At 44.7% G+C, this 21,521-nt stretch overlaps 1 protein-coding gene across 3 annotated transcripts in view; it reads right to left on the bottom strand.

Moving 5' to 3' along the window:
* Positions 1-21,521, bottom strand: part of snx29 (sorting nexin 29) — a 55,862-nt gene that overhangs the window by 11,546 nt on the left and 22,795 nt on the right. The window contains exons 14-15 of one of the 3 annotated variants that reach the window (XM_029455832.1): positions 17,495-17,580; positions 7,192-7,232 (exon numbers count right to left, since the gene is read on the bottom strand). In XM_029455832.1, coding sequence (XP_029311692.1) covers positions 7,207-7,232; positions 17,495-17,580 — 112 coding nt within the window. In that variant the 3' untranslated portion in view covers positions 7,192-7,206. Of the gene's footprint in view, positions 1-7,191; positions 7,246-17,494; positions 17,581-21,521 lie in introns of those variants that run through there. The other 2 variants (XM_029455833.1, XR_003834111.1) reach the window with 2 other exon arrangements.

The following is a 21,521-nucleotide window of genomic DNA, read 5'->3' as shown; positions in this document are numbered from 1 at the left end:
AAACTAAAGTGTAAACTGCAGCTACAACAGCAGCTCACGGTTGCCAGTTATCATAGCAAGAAAAACATGCTTTCCAGCAGGAAGGTTTGTCACTGTAAATAAAGCTCAAAGAAACACGACACATGCACATACGATGAAATGACTTATGATGGATAGTAGAATCTGTCTCACGCCGAAACGCCTCAGAGAAAAACAAACGTCTCTTTAGACCTGACAGATAATTCAGAGACGTATTTGTAGTGTTAGACCAGTCTTCATTTAGCTCTTCATTTAGGTGCTAATTAGCCAGTGCTAGCATGCTAAGCTAAGATTACGAACATGGTAAACATCCTATGTTAGCATTGTCAGTGTTAGCATTTAGCTATATATATATATATATATATATATATATATATATATATATATATATATATATATATATATAGCTAAATGCTAACACTGACAATGCTAACATAGGATGTTTACCATGTTCGTAATCTTAGCTTAGTATGCTAGCACTGGCTAATTAGCACCTAACAAAGTATTCATTTAAAGTAAGATAGTTTCACATAATGTATATTTTAAGCCTCCTACAAAGATAGTCACCGAGGCTAACTCAAAGCTATGTTTCCATGGTAACAAGTGGTCCCCAAATTACTAAAAAGAGGAAAACGTGGCTCAAAATCTGTGGTTTTCGAGGAAAAGAGAAGAAACTTTCCGGAACTTTTCATGCTGTGAGATTAAAACCATTTCCTGCTCGTGGGATTTTTTCCAAATAAATTTTCTCAGATAAATGTTCTTGTAACTGTTACATTTTCTGCTGGAGTGAAACTGAGCTGAGCAGATTGAAACGGTCAGCCATGTTTAATTTAGTTAAGTAAGCCTTAATTTACCCAGAATGCATTGCAAATGAGTCCTACTCAAGAACTAGCTTTGTCTAACGGATGAATATATGCGTTGGTAGAAGTCTAAGTCTTGGTTAAAGCCCGTCTTTACCAGGTTTACATCCAAATGTGTCGCAACATTTAACCAAATTTCGAATAAATCGGCAAAAGAAATCCATTTATACCTTTATGTTTATTATGTTTATGATTATTAAGAGATGAGCAGCAGGTGGCGCCAATTCTTTAGTCGTACAACTATTATCCCGTTGGAGAAGAAGATGCGCAACAAAATCAAAAGAGCGACAGTGACCTTTCTGTCATGTATTAATGTGAGGAAGGTTACATCACATCTGTGTGGAGCGATGAGGGATTGCGTTTCCAAATGTGCATTAAAAACAGGTGGATAGAAGAACCTTTACTTTAGAGAGCCAGTTGAACTTTATTGACATGTTAACCTTTCATGCAGACGTATGTTAATAGGCGTCATTATCTTGACCGTGATCCACTTCATCATCATCATCATCACAATCCAAAGAAGTCTATTAAAGCTTCTACAGCACAAGAACATCTCTCTATTAAAAACACCCAAAGCTCTGCTGTGACTCCTATTGGCGCTGATCCATAATGGATGAGGAGAATGACACAGACCACTGGCTCCATATGAGCCTGGGGAACAAAAGGCAGCCTTAATTGAGGGATCCAAGTAAGAGCACAATGGAGGAGATGGAAGAGGGGGGGGGGGGGGGTGGCAGATTCACAGCAGATGGAGTGAGAGCAAGTGTCGATGGCGGTCGTTAATGTACAACCGCTCTGCCTCCGTGACCTTATCAACAGGTTGGCATCACTTCATCCCACGTCGCGACAGAAGACCGACTGAAGGCTTTCTCTCAACCCTCTTCTTCTTCATGGGCGTCATTAGTTAAAGCTTTTGTCAAATCAATGATCTGGTCTGGTGTGTTTTCCGCCGGCTCGAGGTCAGGCCACGGCAGAGCGGAGCAAGATGTCTTTCCAAACTACTTAATAGTCTACATCTCATTTCCTTGCAGACCATTACAGTAAATCTGCATTACGGAGGCCTGTCAGTGGCCGTCTGCCTCTCCCCTCACCATTAAACACCGGCATGCTGGAGACCCATGGACACACTGCCATCTATGGGTAAAAGAAGTAGACCAGAGGCACAAGAGAGTCTCACCACCTTCCACTCTCGTAGAAGCCACCGTGTCGACATCCATAACTGAGCTCCGAGCTGCACGTCCATTACACCGAGGGTCACACTGGCATTGAGCAGTAAGTCCGTGTGTGTGTGTGTGTGTGTGTGTGCAGCACAGTAGATATTATCAGGACGACACACACACACACACACACATAGATAAGAGTTTGTTTTGTCACTGTTGTTGTTTTTTAGCTGCTTGAAGAGAAATCTGAGGATTAAAGATTCTGTGCTTTTCTTTTCTTATTCTGTTGTGCTGCTGCAGTATGTCATCTGCTGCTGCACAGAGACAATCGAATCTGCTGTGACAGCGTCCCATTAACATCCAAATCTGCAGCCAAATCACAACTAAAAAGGAATAATCCATCCAATAATCCCAAACCATGTTAAATTGAGGCTTTTCTTAAATAAGTAGCTGACAAGACATCAACATATTTCCTGTCACGACTTCTGATTCTGCAGCCGTCAGGGATCTGAGGGTCAGTAGTTAGTTTGACTACTGTTAAGGTCATTATACAGTATGCACACACTTTGTTCCAGGTCCTGGTTGCAGCTACACTCGCTCCAAAAATATGGTTCAATGCATCCGAAGCAGAGATAGTGCATGTTGTGTTTTTCAGTTCGGGTTGTTTGTCGGTTTGTCTTGTTGTCAGCAGGATTTGGGAAAAACAGCCAGATCGATTTTAACGAAACTTGGCGGACGGGTGTAGCACGTGCCAAGGAGGAATCCATTACATTTTGCAGCAGATGCGAATCACGGGGCGGACACACACACGTCATGTTTCACTCATGGAAAAGGCCTCCGAGTGCCCGAGCAGAGTTTCTCTTTAAGAAACATTTAAGTTTCATGCAACAACGGAATTTAATAAAAGTATTTCAGAGATCTGAAGCAACAGGTGTCACAGCGTTCTGCAACAGCCACTTACACATCATGTGTGACGGCACCGGGACCTTTTGTTTTGTTGGTTCCGTGCAACAACGAGACGTCTCGACGACAAAAGTTCAACAAATTCAACTTCATAAACGAACACAACTGACTGCATACGTTATTTAATCAACACAAGAGTCAATTACGCTCGGAGATGAGAGTGCTATTACGCCCTGAAGTTCAGACGTGGCTAATCACTGGAGGTGACAGCGAGTTTCAATCAGCGCCACCTGCTCGTCACTCATTGCTGAAAAACAACGTTGGATTCTGCTTTTATAAACTTCACCTCAGAAGCCCGGCTCGTTCATTACCACAGCGCTAATAAGCTCCGACACCAAAACTTGTCAAAGTTTATCAGGTGGCCCTTAATCACGCCGACTTAGACATCCGAGCTTTCTCTTTGTCGAGCCTAATCAGCACGGAAACAGGAGGAAGTGATGAAAGTGACCCCTGCTGTTGTGCTGACGCGAGGGATCCGCATGAAGCTCATCATTTCCACCAACACAAAACACATCAGCTGTCTCGTCCCTGGCATATGCAAAACACACACAATCATTAAGCAGCGATCTTCCAGGAAGTAGTCTGCAACTTCTCTGATGTCAACAGCCTCCACCCAAAACATCCTGACACTTCTTTCCATATTCATATTTACACAACGAGGAAGAGAAGAAACAGCACTTCAGAAGCTTTCCACACATGCAGAGGATGAAAGGGATGCAGAACGCAGCAAAGACTCTAAAGTCGACTTTTGTGTTTCGTTTATTTTCACAACTTCCTCCATTCCGCCGGCTCTGAACACGCGCAGCTACAGCTGCTCTCTACGAGCGGTCAAAGGTCCACGAAGACGATCAAATATGCATACCGCTTCTTATTATACCTGCGCATCCACTCTGCGTTAGCGTGGATTATTTATGCAAACGAGACAGGTAGTGAGGAAGAGAGAAAACGTGAAGATGAAGATGAGACGGCAGAGGAGGAAACTAAACGTGAAGGAAATGGGAGTGAGGGAAGAAAGAGACGGCGTGCGGCTCGGTGCCACTTGTTAAATATTTCAATCACAGATCGAGTTGCTATGAAAAAGCTTTTGATCCAGACTCCAAAGGACTTTTACAAAACAAGCTTCTTCTTTGAGTTGGCTGCAGCACAGTGGGATTCACCGAGGGACAGAGTCCAGAAAATGCTCTGGAAAGAAAAAGCTTCCCTCCAAGTGAGTTCTCGTCATTATGTTGTCGAAAGTTAGTTTTTCAGCCGTTTTGTTCTCGTTCCAAGATAAAAAAAAAGAAAGATGCCGTGGGTTCTGCATGTATATGAAGCGCTGGGCTCAGTTTAATCAGCGAGTTTAATAACACCATAATGAACCCAAAGTGTCTACATCTGATGTAGTATTCAATTGGGAAAGCCTGTACAAATGACATACGAGGAACTAAAAACCAGCTAGAGGAAAGGGTCGGAGGCGTTCTTCCCTTATAAAGTTAAATTTTTACGCCGTGCGTTTGGAGAGAGGAGATCCCACATGAGCCAAGGAGTAGTCATTTTTGGAAGAGAAGATACCGCTCTCATATCTTTAAGCTAAATCGCTACATTTGAAGCGAGAGCTAGCATCTCATTGGATTAGTTTAACATAGAGATTGGTGACGAGGAAAAAGATCGAGATTTGTTACGTAACTTACAAATATGGCGTCAGTTAATTACATAAGAAAAGTCATCCATCCACAGAACCTCCTCACTTTGTAAAGAGCAAGGACTGCACGTCCCGGCTCACCATTACGGGGCTTATACACGCTTTAGGTTTAAGTGCGAACAGTGAATGAGAACATTGACTGAAAGTTGCAGCACGTAGCTCCTAAACTTGTCGTTTTCACACGTGTTTGTAGGGATTACACAAACAAGATGCAACTTGTGACTTGTTGATGTTTAGAGGTGCTGGTGGGCAGATTTCACTACCTTCAGACAGACACAAGCTAGGCTAATTAGCCACCGGCTGTAGCTTCATATCCGACGGACAGATATGACCCAACTCTCAGCGACAAAGCAGCTCTGTGTATTTCTCAAAACCATATTTTCAATCTGGCAGCATTTGAAAATAATCCACATCATCAGGGATCGTGAGGCAACAAACCCCCAGAGGTCTCCCCGAAGTGTTTGTACACAATTTAAATATCTATGCTTATTTCTTCATCAATCTCTTATCCATATCTGTGAGGCAATTACAAAGCTGAAAAATGTGTATGCGTGTAAATGTTAAGACGAGAGCAAGATGTGAAAGCAGAAATTGGATTTGAACACTAGAACCCGACGTTATACTTTATTGTCCTGCTAAAAACAAACTGCGGATCAAGTTAATCTCAAATCTCTAAACCCGTTGATCTAAACTAATATCATAATCAGACGTGAGCCAAAACAAAAATACATTTATCTAAAAATCACATTCACAGTGCGCTCGATGCAGAATCAGATTACAGCGGCTCAGATGAATCATGCGACAGTGTCGTCTGTCCAAACAACAAAACGTCGGCTGTTCACTTTAAAGATTTGACAGGAAATGTTGTGTTTACGATCCAACTGCACTTTGTTTTTCAGCTTGTTTTTGGTGCAGGTGAGAAGATAACCCGATCTTCAATACATCACGGGTGCATTTACACAACCCTTGATATACAACATAACATAAGTGAGATGTAAATGACTCATCTCCAACGTGTGCGGCTGCATAATAAGCTGCTCAGTGTTCTGGGTCTGATGTGGTGCAGCTGGTTGGATAGACAGGAAGAGCTTGTTTCCCGTCCCAGAGGAGGAAAAACACACGAGAAGAAACGCAGCGAAGGCCTTCAGATCGCTCTCGTTATCCTCTGCGCGGGTATTTGACCGCTACAAATGAGTAAGCAGCTCTGCAGGATCCCTCTTCATCCTTCTACACTCCTCATAGACGGATCCATTTCCAACGAATAGAAATATCAAAAAGGACGCTTTAGAAATAAATGAATTTTCGGACGTTTTAAACCTTTTGTTCAGCTTCCATCAAAGTGTGTCGACACTGATATGTGTTAATCTTTCAGGTGCTCCGCTCTCCTTAACACCATCCGATATTAAACTTGTTCTGGGACAATAGGGAGGCTACGAAGGTGAGAATTACTACTTCTTTAACAGCCAACATTTGGGTGATGTTTGGTATGTTTTTCACAAGGAGCGTGGGAGCTAGTTAGCCTAGCGTAGCTAACGTTAGCAGTTAGCCTAGCGTAGCTAACGTTAGCGCTGCTTCTTCCTTCCCCTGCTGAGTTATCTGCAGCTCCTCTTACCAAGGGTTTATATTCTGATTTTTTAGCAAAGAATGTTTTTAATGTTCAACTTTTTTTTCATAGTGCAAATCCCCCGTCCGCCCCCCCGCTCACCTGCACCTCCCCCCTGAAGCCTGCGGGTCTTTGAATGAGTAGAGAGCGGCGCTCCCCGGCACATAATATGCAGGATTAAGTTGTTTATAGAGCTGTGCTGTTATCACATAGCACATTAACAAGCTAAACACTCAGACATTAGTCAAACACACACACACATAAATATAGTGTGTGTGTAGGATGGGGGGGGGGGGGGGGGGGGGGGTCTTAGAGTAAGCGGTGATTCAGTGCGAGGGGGGGGGGGGGGGGCGGAGTACGCTATGAGGCAGCGATAAAGAGATAGAGATTTGCTGGTTTGCTGGTGGCACTTATTCAGGAGAGAGTTGCGGCGGCTTCTCAAAGGCTCCATGGGGTTTGAAATGAAAAGGCTCCAAACGAGCGTGGAAAGTTATCTGTGTAAGACTCTAAATATTCATATCCAAATCCCAGCAGTGCTCCAAAGAAGAAAAAAACAAAACTCATAATCAAGCCGAGACATATCACTCAAAACAGATTACTCCCACATATTTGGAGACTCAGTCTGAGACTACAAGAAGAATGCTCTTTGTGTTGTGCAGCATCCTTGGGTTCCTTGAAAAGCACTCCAAACTAAAATGTATTATTATTATTATTATTGTTATTATTATTATTATTATTATTACTACAGGGATGCTGGAGAGCAGAACACATTGGAAAGTCTTTCCATGTGGCTCTTATTCTCTGTCATTTTCTTGTCACATGCAACCTGAAGCTGCTGTGATTGCAGTCATTTGTCACGGCGTTGTGCATTTGACCTTTGCAGCCCTCGTGCTGTCTGCCTGTAATGTCACTGATCAAAGATCAGAAGCTCATCAGTCCGAACTCACCTGGAAAATAACCCTGGAGAAAACCAGGAGGATTATTAAGGTATTACTTTTCAAACTTATGGCAATCAGTTCTAATCAGGATTTACGTCACTGTACAATTGCATCATCCACACACAACACACACAGACAGACAATAATAAATAATGATAATAATAAACTTTACACCTGCTAAACGTCAGCATGTTAGCATTCTCATTGTGAGCATAGCATTCTCATTGTGAGCATGTTAGCATTCTCATTGTGAGCATGTTTAGCATTCTCATTGTGAGCATGTTAGCATTCTCATTGTGAGCATTTTAGCATGTTAGCATTCTCATTGTGAGCATGTTAGCCTCACAGTGGCTGTAAACTCTTAATATACCGTATTTTCCGGACTATAAGGCGCAATTAAAAGCCTTTAACTTTCTCAAAAAGCGACAGTGCGCTTTATAATCCGGAGCGCTTTATATGTGGATTAATTCTGGTTGTGTTTACTGATCTCGAAGCGATTTTGTGTGGTACACGGCGCTCTGTCAAAATGTTTTAGTACGACTTTGGTAAACTACAAAGCCGCACCGCTTGCAGCATTACGGCTACCGTAGTCAGGAGCGTCGCGGAGTAATACATACTGTGCTTCACCATAATATTACAGTGTGTGTGTATAAGGACCCCAAAATGGCACCTGTCAAGAGACACGTTTACGACGTGGACTTCAAACTCAAGTCTATCAGTCACGCAGTAGAACATGGGAATAGAGCAGCTGCGAGAGAATTCAACATTAATGAATCAATGGTACGGAAGTGGAGGAAGCGCTTAATGCGTTTTATTGTCCGGTGCGCTTTATATATGAAAAAAGATCGAAAATAGACCATTCATTGACAGTGCGCCTTATAATCCAGTGCGCTCTATAGTGCGGAAAATACGGTACTCAACTCTCTCGTTTGTTTTCACCATTAACAAAAGTCCAAGCTTCAAGGAGGCGGAGCTAAAGCACTGCAGACCACTGATATTCAACCCCGATTTAAAAAAAATGGCAGCCCGCAACACTGCAGTATATAACTGATGAGTGCATCTCGTCTGTGGTTCGTACTCTTATTACCTGCAGCACGTTAGATCATAGCACTACATCAAAGGCCATATATTTAACAAGTGAGGAAATTGTTTTGACACTCATCTAGGAATCAAATTGATCACCAGATGTGTCAAACTGACAATAAATGATTGATCACGTTGTACTTTGTGGTAATTAGTCAGAGCAGCACATTGGGATGTCAGGAAAAACAAAATACCTTCAGAAAAGTGTTTGAAGATGTTTAGCCGGCTCTGAATTACCACCTGGCAACAGAAAGAAACATTTAACAGAACAGGGATCCGACTGGTGTCAGCTGTCTGAAGGTATAAACATCAAAATTATCTTCCACATTCATTTATTCAAACTCTACTTTTGAAAAATTGGCAACATCTGCTGCAGTTCATTTATTGTTCATTTTATATTCAGCGGAGGAGCTCAGGTTTTTCTGATGCTGTTATTTCAATTTACACATATGGAGACTTTTAAGTTCAAGTAACAAAATGACATGTAGCTGCATCTTGTAGATAAAAAGAAGAAGGTAAGAAATAACCTGAACTTTCCTGTAAACACCTTAAAGGGATAAGTTTGAAGTGGTGTTGTAGGAGGCACTTATTCAGTCTATATTTAGGATACTTCCACCACTTTCCCTTGCCGTCAGGCAGCCTTTTCCAACAGGGAATGGAAGCAGCCAGACTCCATTGACAAAAATAGCAATTTTACCTCACAGAACACGGGTGTTGCTGGTCTACTGCTGCCTCGACCGGTTAGTTAGTTTGTGTTATTGTGTGACTTTGGTGTTTTAAAGGGTTAGTTTGGATTCACCGAAGTTACAAAATAACACAAACTAACTAACCGATTGAGACAGCGGTAGACCAGCAACTCCTGTGTTCTGCAAAGTAAAATTGCTGTTTTTGTCAATGGAGTCTGGTGAGTTTGAAGTGAGCGTAAATGGATATATAGCGGCTTCAGTTCCCCGTTGAAAAGGCTCCAAAATACTGCAGGTAACACGCCGACTATGGATAAGTACCTCATGCAACCCCACTTCACACAATCCGAACTATCCCTTTAAGAGCCACAATGTTTACAAGTGAGAGAGGACAACACTAACAGGGGACAGGACAACACTAAATTTCATTATCAGCTCTGTGTGTGGGACGATGCCTTGGTCTGCTGTCACAGAGCACCTTTGATTAATATCCCCCTCGGTCCAACCAAGCCAATGACATCATTGCTCCTAAAGTATCCTTGTAAGCCTCAGTGTCACACCCAGAATGCATTGCAACAACTGTGAGAGGAGGGAGCTGGGACTGCCCACAGTTATCCGACATACATCTGCTGTTGCAAGTGCACAGTCACTCTTCTGTGATTCAAAGCACACTTAACCTCAAACTCTCCTTCCTTACGTAGTGAAACACACACCCGACTGTCTGCGCCGCATCACAGATCCACCGCAGCAAAAAACCTGTGTTAAAGTAAAACAGCCGGCGGGACAAGCGGCCATCATGTCGCCCCTCTGTCGCCGTTTAGCCCTCACTCCGGCCCCGGCAAGATGCTGAAGTAAGTCCGTGCTGCTGAGTTATCGTCAGCGCGGGCAGCCATGCAGTAAATGACAGGCAGGCCTGGCTCTCTGCTAATACAGCACCAGTTCTTACACTGGCTGGGAGGCAGGCAGGCGAGCTGGGATCAGATGTAATCACTCTCAAGGTAGAGGTGGGAGGCAGACGGGGGGACGACGACGACGACGACAGAAGAGGAGATGTTAAAAAAGAGAAGTGCTTGTTTTGTAGTTGTATAACCTCGCAAAACACACAGAGTCCCACACGCATGTAAACCTTGTGTGGTTGGAGGACGGACGGCGGGATGCAACTTTGTCTACCTGGTACAGTAATGGCCTGGAGGCACGTGTGTGTGTGTGTGTGTGTGTGTGTGTATACCGGTGCGGATTCAAAAACACCCCGAGGCAAGAGAGGAGGTGAACCTCCAGATGCATCACCTGGAGGTTCCCCCCCCCCCCTCCCTCCCCTCTCTTCTCTTCTCAGACGCGCTCTTCTCTTCACTTAATCCCGTCTCAGAGACAGACGCCTCACTCCATTACAAAGCTTCAGGAGGATTGAGTGAGCACAAATATTTGAGCAGTACTCCTTAAATCGAGTTGCTCTCAAATATATTTTTGCACACAATGCCTCAGCTCGGCAGAAAGCTTGAAAATCCCCCCCCCCCCTCACCGCTACCTCCATAAGCTCTTCACTGATCCTTTTTGAAGATGATTTCATCGTTGAAACAAGCGAGCGGTCTTTGCTTTCACTTACATTTACCTGTTTAGAGGAACATAGTTTATATTTAAGGGGCTTTCAAAATGTATTCAGAAAACAACTTGGACTTGGCAAACGGGCAACGACAGACTGACAGGAACAAGCAACACGTTGAGCTAAAGAAACCAAATGAAAAGTCACATCTTTTATCTTTTTGTACGACTGTTAATAGAAGCGATAATTTGATTATATGATTTTCGTTTGATAAAAAAAAAATGGTAAAGTCTCTGAGCTGACAGTTGGAGAAAGATCTCCCCCCCCCCCCCCCCCGGAGCGTGTGGAACAACTACAGAGTTTGCAAACTGATTTAATTTAACACTGATTTAATCCAGAGAGCACTTGATGAAAAGCATGTTTATCTCTACCTTTAATTTGGTCATATGCAATGTTTGATATATCAAGTATTGTGACAGGCAACCAAACAAACGCGTGCCTGAGAGCCAGAAGATGCATCACACAGGGATCTGCACCCCCCACTGGAGAGCTTTCCCTCCTCCGCCGCACTTTTCCATATTTATCTCTGGGAGAGGCGGACGAGATGACACCCAGCAGGCTCCGGCGTTCAGAGAAATGATTAAAATGTTTATTAACACCGATCCGTCCAGGTGATGACGTCTGCCACGCCCCACGCCCCCCCCCCCCCCCTGCCTGCTGCGCCCACACGGGGAATATGTTGAGATACGGCGCCGCAGAAGCGTTAATCCTACGCGACAATCAGGCCGTGACCACCTGGGCCCCACCTGGAACACACAATATGTGATGCCAGGTGAGTAAACAGTGTCTGCTGAATTAATTGTCAATATATATAAATATGTACACACACAGAGACCCCCCGCTGCTGAGTAAATGAAAGTCCCCAACACCTGTGAGCTGGTAAACATGCCCGATCTGTTGGACTAAGACCTGAGAGGCTAAACAACGTGAGCTCCTCTGGTCTGTGGCTGAATGTGTGGGCACAATTAGCCTCGGTCCACATAGAGAATGACTCATCATTTGCTCTTTTACAGTCGGCCTACTGGGACGCAAAAGAAACTTCATAACATAAACCACTTACACACCAGTTACAACAGTTTCATCCCCACCTACAGCCGCTAATGCACAGTTTAATTTCAGCCTCACACACACACACACACACACACACACACACACACACACACACACACACACACACACACACACACACACACACACACACACACACACACACACACACACACACACACACACACGTCGTCTCACCGACACTCACTCACTGGGACACAAAACGACAATTAAGAGCGATACAGTTTATGAACGTGCACGCACACACTTCTTTGTTTAATAATGACCCCCCCCACCCTTTCTCGCCACTGTGACCTGCTTTTCTCACACTAACCCCCCCGAACACACGAACATTAGTTAGCAAGTAATGAAAACCCACCTCCGTAACACATATACCAGCATATTGTCGTTTTAGCCCCGCAACACATTTAACTACACACATCCAAAGTTTTTATTAACATGCTAACACACCTTCACACTTTTATGCATGCACAAGGCAGTGCACATAAACAGCAACACACACACACACAGCTGACACCTCGCACCAGGATGTCTGACCTCCCCGAGGCCCTACACGGGCAAAGCGGTGCACAAAGGCACAATGAATGCAGATCTATGTGTGTAATGAATAAGTTACACTCTGCTATTAGGGCAGGCGGCGCTGACAAATGTCTCTCATTCACTCATTAGGCCACTGGCTGTCGGGAGGGAGCAGGGGGGACCAAGGCGCAGCGAGGGAAGCTTATTGGGTTTTAAATGGCCGTGTAATCCATTTCCTTATTGGAGATAAATAAGCTGCTGTCCGCGGTGGGTTTATTTATGGACGAATTAAACACGTACGCAGTGACAAGGAAAAGCAGAATGAATCAAAGCTGACGGCGTGTAATCCTGGTGCAGGTGATACAGGTGAGGGGGGGGGTTACGTTTGAATGTATTTACACATAAAGTATAAATCATAAAAGAAACTGATATTATTATTATTAGATCTTAAATTGCAGCTGTTGATTATTATAACAAAACACATGCAGATTACTAATTTACATTTGTTACAAGAACATAAAGCAAAGAAACAGAGAGATTCACTGTTTAAGGATTTGTATTAATGGTGATCTAAGTGCGTTTTTTAAATATTTTAATATTTAACAGGCTTGAAAATAAACTGTCAACAAATATACAAATAAAACCTAAAATATAGACATTTCTCCATATGTTGTAATCATGTCAGGACTCAAAATGAACACTTTTGGAGTCTGAGGAAATAGAAGCATCACATCCTCATCCATCTCCAGTGGACCCAGCCGGCACTTAACAGGTGAATACCTCCTGATCCTGACCCCACCGCTGGCAATCCTCTTTATATACAGCACGGCAGGCTGATTTCAGCGGAGGGAGGCGGTGGAGCGCCGGGTTTGGAGACTTCACCCCCCTCTCCCCCCCCCCCCCCGAGGGAATCGGTCCCCCGGGTAAAGCTGTCAGTCAAACAGCAGCCGGTCAACCAGCCGGCCATTAAACCTCCCACTGGGAGGATGAAACTCCTGCACACATTATGTCACCAGAGACAAAGAGCTTCCACAGAGGAGAAGTAACGTTTTCTTCACCGGTCGCTGCCCTGGTTTCTAACCCCGACTCTCCATCACTCTCAAGTCACACGGTCCTTAACTCGTACCGTTTCTCACGCTTAAGTGAAAGGACTGCCGGCACTACACACCTCTTCTTCTCATTACCTTTACACGCAGAGCCAGCCATCACTGTATGTGACATCCCCCTGCGCGCCGGGAAAGTGTGAATGGCCCTTTGTATCCAACATCTCACAGACTAAGTGTCTAAAACAAGATTCTAACTGCTTGTTGTTTCCGTTTGTCCTTTCGCAGGGTGACTTATGGGGAGTTTTGGACGGAGGGTGTAAAGCCCCCTCAGAGAAATGAGTATTTTGTGATATTGAGTTGTATAAACAACATTTGATGGACAGCTGATGGCTCTCACCAGACAGTGAAACCCTAATGACCGAACTGTCCTGTCCTGTCGCACACATCAGACGCGGGAAGTTTCGGCTTTTCTGGAGCGTTGACACACTGAGGGATATTAAGAAAGCTTTAGGTGCAGGTGATATCTTGTTAAAGTACTGTAGATCGTTGATGTGGGCGAGTAGGGTGTCTGTGTGTCCGAGCGTACTGGCTGATCACGTGCGTCGGTGTCATCTGTGACTGACAGAATGAAATAATGCATCTTGTTGTTGTCTTTAAAAACAAACTGGCGTTCACCATCCCGCTCAGATTGCATGTTAACTGTATTGATAGCCCTCCCATCATCTGCACCAGCACAACGAACACTGCAGGCGTGCACAAAGCTTCATAGTGATTTTTAATAAACTCGTACGCTGCTCTTTCAAGGCCACCGATTTATGTTCAGAAAAACGTGTTCAGACTTATTACATTTGTGTGAAACTGGGTCAGAGTGGGTGTGATGATTCCACATGTGCCGCTCGCTGTCTCTCCCTGGAGACTTCTCTTCACTAACTCCACTTTACAGTCAACATGACTGTCACTGTTACACTAGTCCTCTGGGGTTCGGCTAATGGCTCCTCTTAATGACACACATGCACCTGACATCACACAACCTGGAGCTAATGTGACTTGTATATGTACGTCCTGTCGTTTACTACAGGAACACATTTTCTAAAGTGACTCAAGCAGGTAAGTCGCATTTGTTGCAACACAACTTGTAAGTAGAGAGGGGGAAATCCCACACACAAACAGAGATAGACGGCATCACGTAACAATGATCATCACTCTTCTGAAACAGTAGAAAGGAGAGCAGTCTTTTGTGGGATGTCAGTGGGGCTGACGGCGCCTGAGGAGCGTTCAAGAGATCACGTCTGCAGCACGATCATTAGACAGGAGGGGTTTCAAAAGAGGCAGCGCGCTGATCACAGGGAAGCTCACTGACAGCACATGAAAAAGGGGCGCTTGTGTATAAATTCATCCTCGTCGTTTTCCCCCCCCAGATTTTTGCTCCCCCTAAACTGCTCACACATTACATCTCCTCCTTTACTCCCAACACACACACACACACACACACACACACACACACACACAGTGGTAGTCAACATCAAAGTGTGATGGAACGAGGCACATCATTAGCAGGAGAAGACAGAGGCGAGCGGGATGAAATCATTTAGACGCCGCTGTGGAGAGGGAATTACTACGCCTGTCGGGATGAGGGGAGCAAGGGATGGAAGGAGAGGGAAAGACAAGAGGGATGAAGGAGGGGTGAAAGAGGAGAGGGATGGAGGAGGGTGCAAGAGGAGAGGGATGAAGGAGGGTGAAAGAGATGAAGGAGGGTGAAGAGGAGAGGGATCACGGGGGGTAAAGAAGAGAGGGATGGAGGAGGGGAAAAGAAGAGAGGGATGAAGGAGAGGAAATAGGAGAGAGATGAAGGAGGTTGAAAGAGGAGGGATGAAGGAGGTTGGATGAAAGAGGAGAGAGATAAGGAGGGCGTGAAAGGAGAGGATGCAGGGAGAGGGATGAAAGAGAGGGAAAGAGGAGAGAGATGGAGGGGTGAAAGGAGAGGGATGAGGAGAGGGAAATAGGAAGAATGAAGGAGCCCTGATAGGGAGTGAAGTCCCCCGCTCTCCTCTGAAAGAGGAGACCGAGGGACTGAGGAGAGGGAAAGGGGAGGAATGAGGGAGGCCTGAGGAGAGAATAAGGAGGGAAGGAGTAGGGATAAGAGAGGGAAGAGGAGGGGATGAAGGAGGGGGAAAGGGCTTCCTGCCCTGAAGGAGAGGGAAAGAGGAGAGGGATGAAGGAGGGGGAAAGAGGAGAGGAATGAAGGAGAGGGAAAGAGGAGAGGGATGAAGGAGGGGGAAAGAGGAGAGGGATGAAGGAGAGGGAAAGAGGAGAGGGATGAAGGAGGGGGAAAGAGGAGAGGGATGAAGGAGAGGGAAAGAGGAGAGGGATGAAGGAGGGGGAAAGAGGAGAGGAATGAAGGAGAGGGTAAGAGGAGAGGGATGAAGGAGGGGGAAAGAGGAGAGGAATGAAGGAGAGGGAAAGAGGAGAGGGATGAAGGAGAGGGAAAGAGGAGAGGGATGAAGGAGAGGGAAAGATGAGAGGGATGGAGGAGAGGGAAAGAGGAGAGGGATGAAGGAGAGGGAAAGATGAGAGAGATGGAGGAGAGGGAAAGAGGAGAGGGATGAAGGAGAGGGAAAGATGAGAGAGATGGAGGAGAGGGATGAAGGAGAGGGAAAGAGGACAAATGATGGCAGAATGAAAAGTCAACATGAGCGAGAAAAAATAATGAGTGGCGGTAAAAACAAAAAGTGCAAAATAAACCCATAAGAGGAGAACGGGTTTGTCAAGCAGTTGAGCCGGGTGATGGCTATTTCCTGATAAAATATGTGCCTTTTCATGTGTGAGGGATTTCTCCCTCCAATCATTTCCCATCATCAGCGTTCCCTCCCTGCCTTGCTCCCCGGCGACAGCGGGCCAGGCGGCCGTGTTTGACAGGCTGAACACGGTAATTGCCAGGAACAGGAAGCAGGGGGATGAGATGTGAAGCCGTTGTGATGTTTTAAACATGATAAAGTTGCACAGGTCTGCGCCTGGTTAAGACCTGGAGGGTTGTACACTGAAATACATTTGTCGGTGGCTGATCCAGTTTTTTGGGAGATTGGTTGGAAGTGCATTTGCAAGTTAAATGGAAAGGCCAACTTCATGTTTTTGGACATTATTCCCATCATTAATAGTAATGTTGTATTCACCTTCATCAGGGAACAAAGCATCTTGGAGCCGTCAGAACATCAGACAAGGTTCAAACAAAAGCCTTCGTGTGCCAAACTCATTTGGAAGAGAAAACAAACGCGGGAAATAATTACTGATGTTACCATCCATCATCAGCAGGTCGGTTTATATGACATGTGTGTGTCACTGTGGGGGCAGTAATGTGATTACTTTCATCAGTAACTGTTTGAATACAAGAACGCCCGATGTCTCAATGTTAAGGAAAGAGAAAAATAATGAAATATGGCAGTTTTTTCTCCCGTAATCCAGCGATATTTGGATATTAAATGCACATATAACGTGAAACAGAGTTTTCTCCCCAAGGCCCAGCCTCACGTCACTGCTCACAGACCAACATCCAACTTCAATGTTCACGACTTTAGATGTTCTGCTTGTTTCCTGCACCGCTTGACGCATCGTTTTTGCCGTTTTTTTCAACAGTAATTATTGTAATAAGCAGGATTTTTCCTTCCTATTTTGTATTTCCTCTAAATGAATAAACAAAGAACGCTATCACACAAATCCATGCTGCTTTTATGTTGCATTATTAAAAGGATTTACAGCTGTTTGTTCTTATGACCTCTTTAATACAATAAAACATCATTAACTTGATGATACAAAGTTCTACACATCTCTTTACCTCACAAACACATAAACCCTCCGGGGCGCCGCAGATAACCGTTTTCCCTTCTATCCCCCAAAATGCAATTAGCCATTATGTGGCCCTCCATAATCTGCCATGTTCATTTTATTTGCCTTTGATACGGCGGGGGCTTATCTCGCCAGTCTTTACACAGCACCGCTTACATCCCCCGGCAACACAAAGCCAAAGTCAGTAAATCCACCCAAAAATAAATGAATAATATGAATTTAGGAGTGAGAGAAGGTGATTCACGGCGTGAACGGGGAAGAGAGCGTCTGAGAAATGCATCACAACTGATCTGGGATGTGGGGGAAACTGATTGACCTTATTTTTCATCAAGCGTTTCTGTTTGAGAGCAAAATAGATGGACTGGGACACAGATATGAAATCTAATATCAGGTCATAATGAAGCAGAGTGTGTGTGTGAGTGTGTGTTTTACCATCATTGCCTTGGCTCCCCTCTCTCTTCAGCATCTGTACCGCCCCCACATACTTCTTCAACTGGACCTTCAGGACCTCGTTCTCCCTGCACAGACACACACAAACACGTTAGAGCATGAAAACATTTACAGTAAGGAGGCTTTAACTACGCTACGCTGTATGTGAGCATTTAAGATGTTTTCATGTCAAATATCCTGTAATTCAAACATTCAGACAAATCAATCTACTGACTGGTTGTTAAGAAGCCGCCGGGCGCAAAGGTGGCGCTGCACGGGGCAGGTAACAGGAAGTTGTTTCATGACCGCATGTGTTGGAGGAAGGACGGTGTGAAACCTGTAGCGACGTTTTGTCACCTGTGCAGCGGTGAAAATATAATCCAGGTGGTCAGACTGAGGTTTATTTACAGAGATGAGGCTAGACTCGCATTTCAATCTGCCGAAAAGCACAACGGCAGTCAGGACAGAAACCAGTGCGGCGTCTTCACACTTAATATTAACAATATTTGATAACTGGAATCAGATTTTCAGGGCAAAAAGGCAGAAGTTCCAGGTACCAATGCACGACAGATGCATCGAGGATCAGCGGTGTGAGAACATGTACGAGCTGCAAAGACAGAACATTAACTGTGTTGGTTAAATGTGCACAGTTTGCAACAGGTGGCAGGGTAGGAATGATGCGTCTCTACACCTCCCTGCAAACCCAAGGGTGTTGTGGGTAGACGCAGGTCACAGGCTGACTTACGGTTGAGTCGCTGCCAAAACGAAGATGTTGGAGACATCTCAATGCTGGCCAATGAGTGGCGCTGTAGGCAGCCGGGCTACTTAAGTGTAGGACTGACTTCACAGGGAGTGCAGGGTCTGTGGTTTGTGACCGTGAGCCGGGGTAATGGTGGCGTTTTGAGAGTTGTGTGGATGTAGTTTTGGGCGACGATGACCTTGTGCACAAAGTCATTTTGCACATAGAAAAGGTTTCCAGTGTGGTCAACTCTCAAACACAAAAATAAACGTTAGCTGCTGCATAATGCCAGTTTCACAATCTGCAGGCTGGAAGGAGCCAAACGCATCGACAGCGTCCAAGAAAGTTGTCTTTGATAAAGTCTTTGTCTGCCTCCATGTAAATATTAGACGAGGCAGCAGTGTGTGTTCTGACCTCTGTTTAGCAAGCGAGAGCGAAACTGAATTTCAGTGTTCAGTATCTCAGGGATGCATTTTAGAAGCGTTTGTAAATGTTATCTAGACACATCAGATACAAACACAGCTCGGGTACAGGACGCAGGTTAACGGTCAGAGTTACAGTCTTACTTTAACACTGCTTTAACAAAGCAAACATGAAGTCGGAGTGATAAAGAAACCGAGTGAGAGAGAGACGGTCTCTTTACAGGGTTGGAGTTGGAGCCTTTAAATTTAACAGCCTTTGTCTTGCTCTGCACCCCCACCCAAACCCTCATTCTCCATGGGTGATTTTTGGTGCCCTGCTTATCAGCCCTCATTCCCCCCCAACAAAAGAGACGTCCTGAGTCCACATGACGAGCTCTCAGAGGAGCCATTCCACGCCGCTGTTATCAGAGCCTCCCGCAGCCCGGACGCTGTTCCAGCCTGATTAAATTATAAGTAATACACGCCGCCTGCTCTAAGTGTGTGTTTGTGTCAGGGGCTCTGGGAGACATGCAGACGTTCTGATGAGTCTCATTTTACTGAGTCTGTTGTTACACCAGCAGGCAGATTACAGCACTCGACAAAATGTGAGTGGAGTGGCAGCGACACTCGGGTAAACAATTAACTTTTAGCAAAGGTTTCAGATTTGACCTAAGAACATGAGTCTCATCGAGGTGAAACACAGATCTTCAAGTTCATACAGCGACAAGTGTCCACTGCCTCATGAGGTTTGCCCACCTTCTAGCTTCTTTTTTAGCTTCTTTTAGGGAGTTGTTTTGGTTTTCCAAGTAACCAAATATCCTCAAACCGCCCAACTGTCATAAAAGTAGCTCTTTAATTTTTTGAGATTGGGTTTATCGTCCATTTATTTATTTATATATAGATATATAGATATATATCTATATATCTATATATATCTATATATCTATATATATATAGATATATATCTATATATCTATATATATCTATATATCTATATATCTATATATCTATATAGATATATATCTATATATCTATATATCTATATATATATATATATAGATATATAGATATATCTATATATCTATATATAGATATATATCTATATATAGATATATAGATATATAGATATATCTATATATAGATATATATCTATATATAGATATATAGATATATATCTATATATAGATATATAGATATATAGATATATATCTATATATAGATATATAGATATATATCTATATATAGATATATATCTATAGATTATTTATTTGAGGAAGTAAAAGGCCAGTGTGCCTAGTTGCCCTCTATGGTAGAGGCAGAGCTGATGGGGATCATCGTCAATTTCCCTGACGGAAATCACTGAGGTAGTCAAACAACTCCACAGTGGCAAAGCCGTAGGGGTTGATGAGATCCGTCCAGAAATGCTGAAGGCTTTGGGTGTTGAGGGGCTGTCTTGGTTGACACGTCTCGTCAACATTGTGTGAAAGTCTGGGACAGTGCCTAGGGGGTGGCAGACCGGGGTGGTGGTTCCCCTATTTAACAAGGGGGACCAGAGAGTGTGTGCCAACTATCACACTTCTCAGCCTCCCTGGTAAAGTCTACTCCAAGGTACTGAAAAGGAGGGTTCGGCCGGTAGTCGAACCTCGGATTGAAGAGGAACAATGCGGATTCCGTCCTGGGGTGATACTGTCGGAGGTGCTGCGGGAGTATGGGGTCACTTCTGAGGGCCATCCAATCCCTGTACGCCCAAAGCGAGAGTTGTGTCAGGATACTCGGCAGTAAGTCGGTGAATGTTGGCCTCCACCAGGGCTGCACTTTATCACCAATCCTGTTCGTGATTTTCATGGACAGGATATCGAGGTGTAGTCGTGGAGGAGAGGGGTTGCAGTTCGGTGGCATGAAGATCTCATCGCTGTTCTTTGCAGGTCCTTATGACATCATCGGTCTGTGACCTTCAACAGTCACTGGATCGGTTCGCAGCCTAGTGTGAAGCGGTTGGGATGAGGATCAGCACCTCCAAATCTGAGGCCATGGCTCTCAGCAGGAAACCGGTGGATTGCCTACTCCGGGTAGGGAATGAGCCATTACCCCAAGTGAAGGAGTTCAAGTACCTCGGGGTCTTGTTGTTGTCTTGAGATTGGCCAGAGAATTGGAGCAGCGGGGGCGGTATTACAGTCACTTTACCGCACCGTTGTGACGAAAAGAGAGCTGAGCCAGAAGGCAACGCTCTCGATCTACCGGTCGATCTTCGTTCCTACCCTCACCTATGGTCATGAAGGCTGGGTCATGACCGAAAGAACGAGATCACGGGTACAAGCGGCCGAAATGGGTTTTCTCAGACGGGTGGCGTCTCCCTTAGAGATAGGGTGAGAAGCTCAGCCATCCGTGAGAGACTCGGAGTAGAGCCGCTGCTCCTTTACGTTGAAAGGAGCATCTAGTAAGGATGCCACCTGGGCGCCTCCCTAGGGAGGTGTTCCAGGCACGTCCAGCTGGGAGGAGACCCCGGGTAAGACTCAGGACTCGGTGAGAGATTATATCTCCTCACTGGGAACGCCTCGGGATCCCCCAGTCGGAGCTGGAGGATGTGGCCCGGAGAAGGGAAGATTGGGGTTCCTTACTGGAGCTGCTGCCCCCGCGACCCGACCCCGGATAAGCGGTAGACGATGGATGGATGGATGGATGTGCAATATTCACTTTATTTTCCATCAACCACTTGGTACTTATATTATTTTTTATTCTATTTAATTATTGTTTATTGCCTTTTTACTTCATATGTTCTTTTGCTGTGACAAGATACATTTCCCCGTTGTGGGACTAATTTCTGATAAAACAGAAAGATACATGGATAAAAAAGTTGCTTTTTTGCACAGCATATAAGAAAAGTGAAATG

The sequence above is a fragment of the Cottoperca gobio genome, chromosome 19, assembly GCF_900634415.1.
Source record: "Cottoperca gobio chromosome 19, fCotGob3.1, whole genome shotgun sequence".
In the NCBI taxonomy this organism is placed as follows: Eukaryota; Metazoa; Chordata; class Actinopteri; order Perciformes; family Bovichtidae; genus Cottoperca; species Cottoperca gobio.
Note: the sequence above shows the minus strand (reverse complement) of the source record. Positions and strands in the feature narration are given on the sequence as shown.